At 39.6% G+C, this 12909-nt stretch overlaps 1 protein-coding gene across 2 annotated transcripts in view; it reads right to left on the bottom strand.

Annotated features, from left to right (window-relative positions):
- dapk3 (death-associated protein kinase 3) overlaps positions 1 to 12909 on the bottom strand; it is a 35006-nt gene that overhangs the window by 18972 nt on the left and 3125 nt on the right. For both annotated transcript variants that reach the window (XM_063032742.1, XM_063032741.1), the window contains exons 2-3: positions 6209 to 6357; positions 604 to 964 (exon numbers count right to left, since the gene is read on the bottom strand). In XM_063032742.1, coding sequence (XP_062888812.1) covers positions 604 to 964; positions 6209 to 6294 — 447 coding nt within the window. In that variant the 5' untranslated portion in view covers positions 6295 to 6357. The remainder of the gene's footprint in view (positions 1 to 603; positions 965 to 6208; positions 6358 to 12909) is intronic.

The raw sequence follows: 12909 nt of genomic DNA, 5'->3' as shown, positions 1-12909 counted from the left end.
GGTAAAAGTCAATATGTAGGTGATTTTTCAAAGCCTTTTAGATTGTTAGATTACAGGTACCACCAATATTACATGGAACCAAAACTGTGGCTCAAAAGTAAAACACCACAAAATGGTGGAAATATGAAATCAAAACAGAAAGTGTTCCAGACTGATATCAGGTTATGCAGATTCTATAGAGAGGTACAGTTAATGTTTTCAGCTGATGAATTTTCTTCAGAAATGGGGAAAAATAGTAATGAATCAAGTTTAAAGTTTTGAGATAAGGGAGCTGTGGAAGTGAATAACCAGAGTTAGAGTGAATATGAGGAAATAAATGAAATCAAATGAGATCACAATACACACTGGAAGTGAGATACTGGATTGGTTGATCATGTGAAATTGTGAAGCTGAAGCCTGTATTCGGAAAGTTTGGATCAGAGTTTGAGCTGTGATTGAAGACCAGGTTTGAATGGAATGGAGAACTTAAGTGACAAGCAGCATCATCCTGGTAGAAATGTACAACTGTGTAGTAAGATTGCACCTTAAAAGCCAAATGACAATAGCTAAATTATTTAAATAGAATCCACACATCTTTCAGTAACAGAGACATAGAAACTGTACCTTTAGATCAAAATGTGCAATCTTCTTTGAGTGTAGGTAGTGTACACCATCCAAAATCTGTTTAAGAAATTCAGTTGCCTCCTCCTCAGTCAATGATTCTTTCTCAGCCAGGAAATCAAAAAGTTCCCCTCCTGACACCAGCTCAAGGATGAGAATAACATCGGTCTTGTTCTCAAATATATCATGCAGAGTAATGATGTTTGGGTGCTGGATTTCCCTCAGAATGTTTACTTCCCGCTCTATTTCCTCAAGGCTCACTCCTCGGCGACTGGAAGAGAGGCGGCGTTTCTTGATGAACTTGGCCGCATACTCAATATTGCTGCTTTTCTCACGGCATTTCCTCACAATGGCAAACTGGCCACTAAGGGAATAAGGGAAAGAAAAAGGTTATTAAGCTGCAAAAGATGAGGATCACAGTATTTTTAGATTATGAGGACACTCAGTCCTCATTTATTGTCATTTAGAAATGCATGCATTAAAAAAATGATACAATGTTGCTCCGGAGTGATAGCACAAAAACACAGAACAAACCAAGACTAAAGCTGACAAAACCATATAATTATAACATATAGTTACAACAGTGCAAAGCAATACCGTAATTTGATAAAGAGCAGACCATGGGCACGGTAAAAAAAGTCTCAACTCCCGATAGCCCCATCATCTCACGTAGACGGTAGAAGGGAGAAACTCTCCCTGCCATGAATCCCCAAGCGCCGCAAACTTGCCGATGCATTGGAAGCACCGGACCACAGCTGACTCGAGCCCGTCCGAAAACTCTGAGCCTCTGACACCGAGCACCATCTCTGCCGAGCACTTCAACCCCGCCCTGGCCTCCGAGCAGCAAGCAAAGCTGAGGACTCCGGGCCTTCCCCTCCACAGAGTTTGGATCACACAGTAGCAGCGGCAGCAAACCAGGCATTTCAGAAGTTTCACAGATGTTCCTCCGTGCTCTCACGTCTGTTTCCATCAAATCAGGATTGTGCACGGCACCCTACTTGACAGATAACAGATATCATTCACCGGAGTGGCCACTGCAAGCTGTGTCGCGCCGCCATCTTCTCCTCCCGCCTTCAAGTACAAAGCTAGAAATATACAACAGATCTATCTGCACCTGGAAAAGGAATGGGCAAGCTTTTCAATGCAAAGAATGAAGAATTTGCAAACAGAATTCCCACTTCTCAATACTGTAATTCAAGGCCAAACTTTCAAAAGTTGAACTTGCCAGGATGAATCGAAGTTTAAGATCATCTTCGGGAGAAGGTGCAAACTCCACAGGCAGCATCCTAGAACAGGATTGAACCCGCTCTCTGGCTCTATGAAGCAATGTCTCTGAAAGGGGCAGTGATATACTAAGGATTATGATGTGATTCTAGGTGTATTTGAGAGTCATCTGCAGAATTACCCAAGCAGAATCTCCACCAATCTCAACTTTAAATATACTGAAAACCTGAATCTCGAGAGGCTGAAGCAGAGAAATTCAAATAATTTAAGTTCAAAATAATTTTATTATCAAAGTACATACATGTCACCATATACAGTCCTGAGATTCATTTTCTTGCAAACATACTCACTAAATCCATAATAACCAAAATAGAATCAATTAAAGACCCCACCAACTTAGGCATTCGAACAGTGTGCAAAGACAACAAAATGTGCAAATACAGAGAAAGAAATAATAACAATAAAAAATAAATAAATAGTGAGAACATGAGATGAAGAACCCTTGAAAGTGAGTCCATAGGTTGTGGGAACATTTCAATGATGGGGCAAGCAAAGTTATCCCCTTTGGTTCAATAGTCTGACGGTTGAAGGGTAATAACTGTTCCTGAACCTGGTGGTGAGAGTCTTGAGGCTCCTGTACTTCTTGATGGCAGCAGCGAGCAGAGAGCTTGCCCCCGGTGGTGGGGGTCCCCGATGATAGATGCTGCCTTCCTGCCACAGAGTTTCAGGTAGATGGTTGGGAAAGCTTTACCCACAACAGACTGGGCCATATCCACTTTTTGTAGGATTTTCTGTTTGAGAGCATTGATGTTTCCATACCAGGCTATGATGCAGCTGGGTCAATACACTCTCCACCACACATCTATAGAAGTCTGTCAGAGTTTTAGACACCATGCCGAATGTTCGTAAGCTCCTAAGGAATTAGAGACACTGCTGTGTTTTCTTTGTAATTGCACTTACATGCTGGGCCCAGGACAGCTCCTCTGAAACACAACTGAGTAACTTAAAATTGCTGACTCTTGCCACCTCTGATCTCCCAATGAGGAATGGTTCATGGACATCTGGTTTCCTCCTCCTGAAGTCAATATCAGCTCCTTGGTCTTGCTGACACAGGGAAGTTGTGGCTTCACTAAGCCAGATTTTCAATCTCCCTCGTTTCAATCACCACCTTTGATTTGGCCTACGATAGTGGTGTCATCAAAACACTTGAATATAGCATTGGAGCTGTGCTTGGCCACACAGTCATAAGTGTAAAGTGAGTAGAACAGGTGGCTAGGCACAGCTCTATGGTGCACCTGTACTGACAGAGGTTGTGGAGGAGATGCCGTCAATTCAAACTGACTGGTATCTGCAAATGAGGAAATCATGGACTCAATTGCACAAGGAGGTATAGAGACCAAGGTCTTACAGTTTATTGATTAATTTTGAGAGGATGATGGTATTGAATGCCGAGCTGTAGTTGATAAAGAGCATCCTGATGTACGAATCTCTGCTGTCCAGATGTTCCAGGGTTGCACGTAAGATGGCATCTACAGTGGACGGTTGCTCTGGCAGGCAAATTTGTGCAAATCTGTTTCAAGAGCCTGATAACTAGTCCTGAACCTGTTGGCGTGAGTCCTGAGGCTCCTGTACCTTCCTTCTAATTGCACTAGTGAGAAGAGGGCATAACCCGAGTGGTGGGGATCCCTGGTGATGGATGCTGCTTTCCTGCAACATCACTGTGTACATGTGTTGAATGGTGGGAAGGGCTTTACCCGTTATGGGCTGGGCTGTATCCACGACTTTTTGTAGGATCTTGCATTCAAGGGTATTGGTGTTTCAGTTGAGGATAAGACTGATGAAAACTGACAGCCGATGAAAAAAGTTTGATTTCATGTTAATCTACAAATTAGACTAGTGCAACTTTCCATTTGATTATCTTTCAAAACCCAAATCAAAGTAAAACTATGCAACTTAAAGGAAAGCAAGAAGGCGGAAGGAACATTTAATTGCTCAAATTCCGAAAGTTCTTGGAGGTCAGCACTGGATATGGGAGCAGTTTCAAGTTCCTGGACCCAATGTATTGATGCAATTATGAAGAAGGCACACCAGTGGCAATACTTCATCATGAGCTTCAGGAGATTTGGTACATCACCAAAAACTCTTAGCAAATGTCTACTGATGTACTGTGGAGAGCATTCTAACCAGCTGCATCACTGGAGGGGACTGGAAAAAGCGGAAGCCGGTTTCAATCGCGGCCAGCTCCATCATGAGCACCAGCCTCTCTAGCATTAAAGTCATCGTCAACAGGCGATGCCTGAAAAGATGACATCCATCATTAAGGACCCCCATTACCCAGAACAGACTCCCATTTTATTATCATCAGAAAAGGATTTACAAGAGCCTGAAGACAAATGCACTCATTGTTTAGGAACAGCTTCTTCCCGTCACCAGATTTCTGAATGGACAGTGAACCAACCCGTGACCACTACCTCACTATTTTTTCCCTATTTATTTAATTTTAAAATATTTATGCATTTTATTGAAATTTATAGTATTTTTATGTATTGCTACTGCGGTAAAGCAACACACTTCACATCAATGATATTAAACCTAATTCAAGTCCTGAAAAGTTGTAAAGAGTTGCAAGCAGCCTTTAGTCTTTCAAAAAATATCCAGTTCATACAAAAACCCCTATATAGAGATATATAATGTAAATAAAATTATGAACAAGCATATACAATAAAAAAACTTATCCTTATAAAGGCAAAAGTCTGCACTTAGTCTAAATGACAATGACTCACTGACTAGGAATGACTCAAACACTTAAATAATCATAGTCAGTTTGCATGGGAAATGTTTTAGTTATATAAGGCTTCCCTTTAATTAAACTTGGGATTGCTCAAAAGCCTGACGTGAATCACATATTGTGGAGGGAACAGAGATTACCAAAGGTTAATGGTAGTGCAATTTGAAAATCAGTAATTTGTAAACTGAGATTTTACGAAGAGGAACCAATGTGCTCAGGAGCACAAGGATTTTGCACAAATTTATTGTCAGGATGCAAGCAGGTAATTTAGGATTGCCCAAAGTTAAAGAGTAGAAAAAGTGACGTCAGCCAGACATGCATTGCAATAGGCAATTTGGGACCAATAAGAGTATGTGTGAGGCTCTTGACCACAGAGCAGCTGAGGCCTGGGGCAGAGATGGCCTATGTTTAAAAAGGTAGAAACAGCTAAAAAGAAAGGTTTTATTGAATCTTACTCATCTTGGAGCCTTGTGCTACACCAAGGCAGTGATCAGTGAGGGGAGAGAAGTGATGCGTTTCCAATTTTTTTACATTCAAAACTGTGTTGGGCATAGGGTCAAATTAAGTAAATGACTATTCCATCCTCTTGTCAAGAGCAGTGAGTCATCAGCTTACAAGTAGAAATTGACCCTGTTTTTGACGTCAAAAGGCATGAAATCAGAATTAGACTCGAAGTCAAAGACTAACAATACCTGCAGCTGTGGTCTTTTTAAGAGTTCTGAAACTATGTAATCTCCCAAGTAATTAAAATATTAATTCATGTATTTGTTTTCTAGAATTTAATGTGTTCCATTAATACCCATTCCAAAGGAGTGAAGGCAAGAGGTGTGATCTTATGAGCCGGGGGGGAAGAGGGTGGTGACAAGATGATAGCCCCAGCTTCCACTGGGCAATCTGAAGCAAAAGAAACCACCCAAGCATTGACAAGATCAAATAGCCAGCTCAGTAATATTGCTCTCAAAAGTGGAGTATCAATTTTTAGGGAAAGGAGCAAAAAGATTTCCAATACCAAAACATTTAAAACTCAAAGCAGAGGCAATGCTGCAGTCCAACGAAAAGCTTCAAAATGGAGATCACCACCAGGTTTACTCACTGACTAAACATAATGTTCAATGATGTTTTTTCATCAATACTCCTTCCTAAAGAATTATTGCTCATCCAAGAGTGCAAGTGACAATATTACACAAGCAAACTATTATGAATACTGAAATCCTGAAACAAAAAACTCGAAAATTTCATAAATACTCATGACATGGAACATCCCAAAGCAAAGACTTAATAATTCAGATAAAAACTTTCAATAGGAGAGATTAATCAGTCAGAAACATTGTCTGTTTCTTGAATCACAGATGATGTTTTGACCAATGAATGAAGTTTCTGACGGCAAGACACCGGATTAAATAATGGCCTTTATTTACTCTTTAGACTACGCAATCCTGCAAGCGATTAGGCACAAAAGTGACCATCAGATTATTTGTTAGAGGACTAAAAATTTACAAGGAAACTTGAGTGTTCCCAGTAATGCATTCTAGAAACTTGACACCCAGGCCAAGAAAATGTCAACAAAACCACAGTGAACAAGAAATGATGTCTCACCTTCCCAGCTCCTCACCCATCTCATAGTACTTCTCTACGTTATCTTGCTTGAAAACTGCCATAGTGCAGGTCAGACCCAATGTCATTATCCACAAGAATTATCAGCCGGAGATGATATTGTCTGGGCAAATCCTTCAAATTTCAATGGTCTAGAACACAAAATATACATTAGAAGTTAAGACAAAGTATGCAGAACAGTTCAGATTTTATTTACAGGAAATTAAAAGCCTTGCTTTCAACGTACATAAAATTGATTTTCTTAGTGTCTAAGAAAAGCTTGGAATGATGTTTTCTTGTTGTCTTTAAAATCTAAGCAGTAACTGAGGCTTAATTACAACACATGACACAAGCTCTCCAGTGCACCATATGTGGCTATCCATCATCTATACATTTCTATACTATTATAATATCAAGAGCAAATGGTTCCATTAAAAGCAGAGTGCCTTCTTCACTACGAGTCAAACGGCAGAGAAATAGGTTCTCTGGCCCATCACAACTATGCGAACCACAGTGTAACCTTCTATACTCATCTCATTAACCAGCATTTGGTCTGTTGCCTTCTATGCCTTGGAAATGCAATTGCTTACTTAAGTAAAAGAGTCCCTGCCTCCACCAATTCACCCCAATCTCTAAAACAGTGCATTCCAGGTTTCACTGACCCTCTGGAAAACCACATCCTCAGAACATCTCTAAATTAACTGCATTTTTCCTTAAACTTGTATCCTCCAGTTTCACGTACCATTGCATGGGAAAAGTTGACTATTATGTACCCGACCTATACCTTTATACTGTTTACCTCTGTTGGGTACCTCCCAGGAAAACAAGCCAAGCCAATCCAGTCTATCCTCAAAATTGAAGCATTCCTTCTCAAAGTTCAAAGTAAATGTATTATCAAAGTACATATATGTCACCAAATACAACCCTGAGATTCATTTTCTTGCTGATATATTCAGTATATCTATAGAATAATAATCATAACAATCAATGACTGACACCCCAACTTGGGCATCCAACCAGTGTGCAAAAGACAACAAACTATGCAATTGTAAAATGAAAGAAATAATAATAATAAATAAGCAATAAATATCGAGAACATGAAATGAAGAGTCCTTGAAAGTGAGTCCATAGGTTGCGGGCATACTTCCCTTTCTCTTGCGCATTGGGTGTTAGTCTTTTTGTCTTTCAAGTTTCTTGCTTTGTGGCTACCTGCAAGCAAACAAATCTAAAGGTTGTATAACTTACACATTCTTTGATACTAAATGTGCTTTGAATCCAGTATGTTCTGGACTTTGGGTACTTTAAGTAGATTCTCTGGACTACTGGATGCGATCTGATTAATACTGCAACTTACAGCAAGTGGGAGCTCTCAGCCATGTTTAGCAGCTAATCTAGGAGAAGGGAAACTCTACTCTCAAACCTCCACTGCCTTGCATCTATAATCACTCATGAAGAAGGCTTCGGGACTAAACCCTAAGGGAGAAATCCAGACCTGGAGTCCCTAAGGCAGTCCTACGTTGAGCTCAATGCCAACTGGCATCTTCTGCAGTATTGCTGGTGCTAAACTGTATCCGTCTATGCCTTTCCTTTGGGTTCACCGGATTCATGGAGAAGGGGAGCTTGCTACATGGGCAACAACTTGTTCTCCATATCATACTGCACTGGCTTGCGTATCTAATCAGCTAGGACACAATATCCATGCTCAGCCCTGACCAACAGAGGCCTCTGACAGTGAATAGAAGGAAACACAGGAACTGAGACCCCATGAAGTTAGATACTAAAACATTGGAGATTTCCAAATAGTCTGATAACATTAGAGTTCTACAGCAAAATGGGGAAGAAAAAAATTGAAGCTACTGTCTTTGGTCTTTATTCCTTACTCCTCAACCAAACTTTTCAAATCTTACTACAGTACTGTCATTTTCTAAGCAAGAGTGCCTATGTGGACCACCTCAATATTGCCTGGCACATATGCAGCAGAGATTGAAATTCACATTTTATACCAACACACCCTTGCCCAGAGTCCAACAACCTAAACTGAACTTGCAATGGGATCTGACTGCACAAGTTGGGTATTAAAACCATATATTCTCAGCCCCTGTGGTTTTGGCAGTGACAACTATTTATAAACAGATACTCTTAGGCTCAGAAATATAAGATGTTATAGGGCTAACTGCCAACAAATTGCCAGGAGATAGCACAGGAAGCACTTCCTCTTCTTAATACCACTCCACTGTACAGCTGCTTCCCTGACTTCAAATGTTTGTATTGGCAGTGCCAGGTCTGGTTTTCATTTTGTATCCTCTAATCTTGATCGTTCTTTCTCACTGTATTGTTTATAAAACAGATTTTTTAAAAAAAATTCAGAGTCTATTAGTCGAAAGAGCCCCATATTGGATTAATCCACCATCTCAGCTCAGCTTGACCATATTGCTCAATTCAAGTTTCTTAATTTTGTTTACCATTTTCTTCATGGTCTTTATCCTCACTTTCTCTAGCCTCCTCCAGTCTTATATCTCCACAGTGCTGATTTTGGACTTTATCCCAATTTTAAGTTAAATCCCTCTATCAAAGGCCACATACTCAATGACCACCATCCCATGTTTGAAATCTTGTTTATAAACTTCTGCCCTTCTACTACTCTTTCATCCTTTGAACTGTTCCTTAAAGCTTATTGCTCCAAACTTTCAGAGAAGCTTGAATGTTAAGTTTGCGTGACTTAGTAATGCACCCATCTTAGACTTCCTATGATAATGTATTGTCGTGTGAGGATGTGGCTTATTTTCCAGTCAAAACCCACTTCCACTGTGTCAGTTGTTGGTTAGCCTGTTTGAAACCTGTAGCAGCTCTTTCCCATTGGTTGCTTCGTGTGCTACAACTCTGCTGTCCGGTTTCAAACACCCCAGGTAAAAGAATCACACGTGCAGGAGGCTTACTCTCTTTCCTTTGTTCCCAGGGCACGCTTCACAGAACCATTGGGAAAGTCAGCTAAGAGTGCGTGTGTGGAGCAAAGTTATCTGTTTGTCAAATATTTAGTCTTGTTGTTTATGTAACTTGATGGGGGGAGGGAAAGAGACAAATGTTTGATTGAATCTTTTACTGCTTGTAAACAAGTTATTAATATGCGTATTCATAGTCAGTATTTTCTGTCTCACTCACCAACCCCTGAATCTGCTCCCACTTTACATATGATTCTAAGCCTTTGGTGTATTAGAATAGAACAATGACAGGAACCCAGCGGCGATGGTTCATGTCTACAATGCAAAAATTCTGCACAAAAATAAAAACTAAAATGTTAAGAAGCCAATATTCAATTGCAGCAAAGCAGGAGCCAAACTAGTATTCAGAAAGGTAACAAACTTCTTGACTAGTTTTCTTGGAGTGTAGAAAAAAAATGGGTAATCCACACACAGTGGATGATATGATGGATCAAAGCTGAATACTCTTCTACAAACCGAACTTCAATGCTCCAAGCAAATCCTACACATTGCAGTTAGCATCCCTTGACAGCTGATGAATCAAAAATTCATTGACCTTATCCAAAAGGATTGTTCCCAGTAATCAATAAAGCAGCTCAATGAACAGCAATTAGACACCGTTCCTCTATGCAGCTACGATTCAATCTTATTTACAAGTAAAGACATTTCAGTCATTCCCTATAATTAACCAATGGCTCCCAATGTCCCCACACTTGTGGAACACATTAGGCAGAACTACAAGATTCACTTTTGCCTGCTTTGTGTTTGAAGGTAATAAGGAAGGGAAGGAACGTCGACTTAGACCATGAGAGGCCTGCGTCGGGCATTTTCAAGGCGCAGATTGGAAGTCTGTGTGGGGCGCCACTCCTCGCAGAGACTAGAGCAATGTGTGGTTAAGTGCCTTGCTCAAGGGCACAAACACACTGCCACAGCTGAGGCTCAAACTAGCGACCTTGAGAACTAGACGAATGCTTTAACCACTTGGTCACATGGCCAACACAATAAAATGTTATTTAAATTCCTGAGTCATTAAATAATTTCAAGACTGTAGCTGAACTCATTGTTCCATACACTCTGAAAGCAAATTAAATCAATTCCCATAAACCACACAAAGTGATTTATTAAGATTTAGCATGTCATTTCCCACTATTACTCATTCATTATTAACCAAATCTGTGTTTACCTCCATCCTGGTATGGGGTGAAACATGTAATGAATTGTCGATATGCTATTTATGGATCCCTTATACTCTGACCACTTTTCAGATCAGTTCTGACAGAACATCCCAACTATTTCTGGAATCAATTTTCTTCCAATAACTCATTTGTAGAGAATGTTCAAAGTAAACGCATTCCAGAGTAGAATCTTGATGCACACATTCCATTAGCAAACCAAAACCACAAAGGAAAGCACTGAAACCATCATCCTTTACATTTCAAGCTGAATGTGTACTTAATTGCACACAAACAATGTCAGTTTCTAACATCTGAAATAGTGCTGATCACAATCTCATTACACTAAACAGGTTTTGAATGTGTTTTTGCTACATGATATGGAGACCAGGTAATTCTCTGCTCAGTAATAAGTGATGACCCAGAAAGCAAATTAAAATGGTGTATGCAAGTATACAGGATCACTGGCCTAATGGTCAGCTGAACAATGACAGAAAAGGTTAGTGTTTTAAACCCTAATCTATGATAGGTAAATTGATCCCGGCCAGGCACACTGCAGGGCTGAGTAGGTGGTAAATTACCCCTGAGGAACAAAAAACTAAGCACAGATCTCCATCTCAAAGCTTAGCCACAGCCAGGGAGTTGAATAGCACCTTTAGTCCTCACTTTCCAATAGTCCTTAGCAAAAAAATTCCCTCATCACGCTTTGCAGAACTTGGAGATGAGAATTTATTGTTGAATTTCTGGGAAAGGACACATTTGCTCCTTGATGCATTACTGTTTTATACAAGTATTCATAAAGGTTTTGTAGCACCTCCAACACCAACTGTGGCTAACAAGAATTTTCTCATTTTACAAGCTGTGACTACTGTTATATGCACCATAGTTCTTTTACGTACTGTAAGATTTTACAAACTACAGCAAGGAAAATAACTGAGTAAAGAATCCCTAGCTGGACACTTGTGGAACTTTTTCAAACTTATTTGTGGCACAGGATCTTTAACAGCTGTGTGAAGCAGTATAGCACATGGTTTAATAAACTTGGGGATATGTCTTGCCATTAGAAAACCCAAGGACTGAAAGTACTTCTGACTCTTGAAACAGTTCTCTTTTCCTCAAAATCCACTGAGTTTGCAACAGCAGCAAAGTAAGGTTGCAGGTTTATTAACACCACGCGTTGTTCTAATAAAGTAGGATGGTAATAGTGCCAGGAACACATTGCCTTTAAAAAGTGACAGAGGCAGAAGCTTACATCACATTTAGATAATATTGGATTAGGCAACATTCGGGCAACAGGGGGCTACAGGCAAAGCTGCAAGGTAGGATTCGATGGTATGGCTTTTTACAAACCAGCACAGAAATAATGGGTAAATAAGCTCCCGTTTCATTACTACACAATGACTTATTGGTTCTACAACCTGATCCTAGAAACAGGAGTACATCTTACTGTAGAAGGTAGGTAAAAGTAGATTTTTTGTTATGTTCAACTAAGTAAATGCCACTATTTTGGTCTCTTGTTGAAAATAAAAGCTTGAAGAACTTTGACAAATCAGTATTCCTAAACATTTGCATCTGAATTGAGATACAAGCCTCCAGCTGAATACTGAGATCAAAACTGTTTTCTATAGATCCTATCAGTAACTGTGTTAACATGCAACGCCACTTCTCTCTAGAAAATATTTTGATGGTGAATTAGACCATCTGAAATCATACTGTCCTATTTGACCCCGAGAAGAGTTTAACTCTATGCTCTCCATCATGATAATCTACCTCCACTGAATACTAACATTACTCTTTGTCCTCATTTCAGATCCCTTGGTACTAAAATCTCACCACATTAGATTTCCCCCTGTCCAATCTCATTTTCCATGATCCAATCCAAAACTTTGTAGTCCTTTACTTAATTCACTCAGTCCTCCGTGTTTGGTGAGCTAAACTGGTTCATCAAAGTACTTTTCTCATCACTGACTTCAAGTCCCTCTGAGCCATCTGCCTTCAACATCGATATTTCAGGCTCCCCCAATCCAGGCCTACTGCCAATTTGGTTTTCACACAACCCCATTTATTAGACTTCAGTTAATGGGTCAGAGATTCTTGAAATTCCTCCCACATTCTCTCCACCTTTCTGTACTATTATTTGTCATTCTTTCATGTTTTTGGTCATTTGCCCTGGTACCATATGTCAAATTCTGAGATAAAGTATTCCAAAGGGACTTAAAATTTACAAATTATTTAGTGACTCCGTAGATAGATATAGATACAAGTCTAACAGGTATGTACTGGATTTAAAAGTAATCTCTATTTAACTTGTTACATTCTGTTTTGTTAAAGTATTGTTACATTTTCCATATTTCATTAAAATAAATTTAGCTGAGATAAACACAGGTTATTTTTGTACTGAAAACTTGATAACAATGGTGAAAGGGAATATTCAGTAGAGGTACATCATTTCATAACTAGCCCAGTAAGGGACATCTAGACTCTGGATGCATTTTCAGGGTTTTGCAAATACCTCACGTGAAATATTTCTATTTTACAGAAATAATATTAATTC

This window comes from Mobula hypostoma, chromosome 24, assembly GCF_963921235.1.
Source record: "Mobula hypostoma chromosome 24, sMobHyp1.1, whole genome shotgun sequence".
Classification (NCBI taxonomy): domain Eukaryota; kingdom Metazoa; phylum Chordata; class Chondrichthyes; order Myliobatiformes; family Myliobatidae; genus Mobula; species Mobula hypostoma.
The sequence above is the reverse complement of the archived record's forward strand: the minus strand, read 5'-3'. Positions and strand labels throughout refer to the sequence as shown.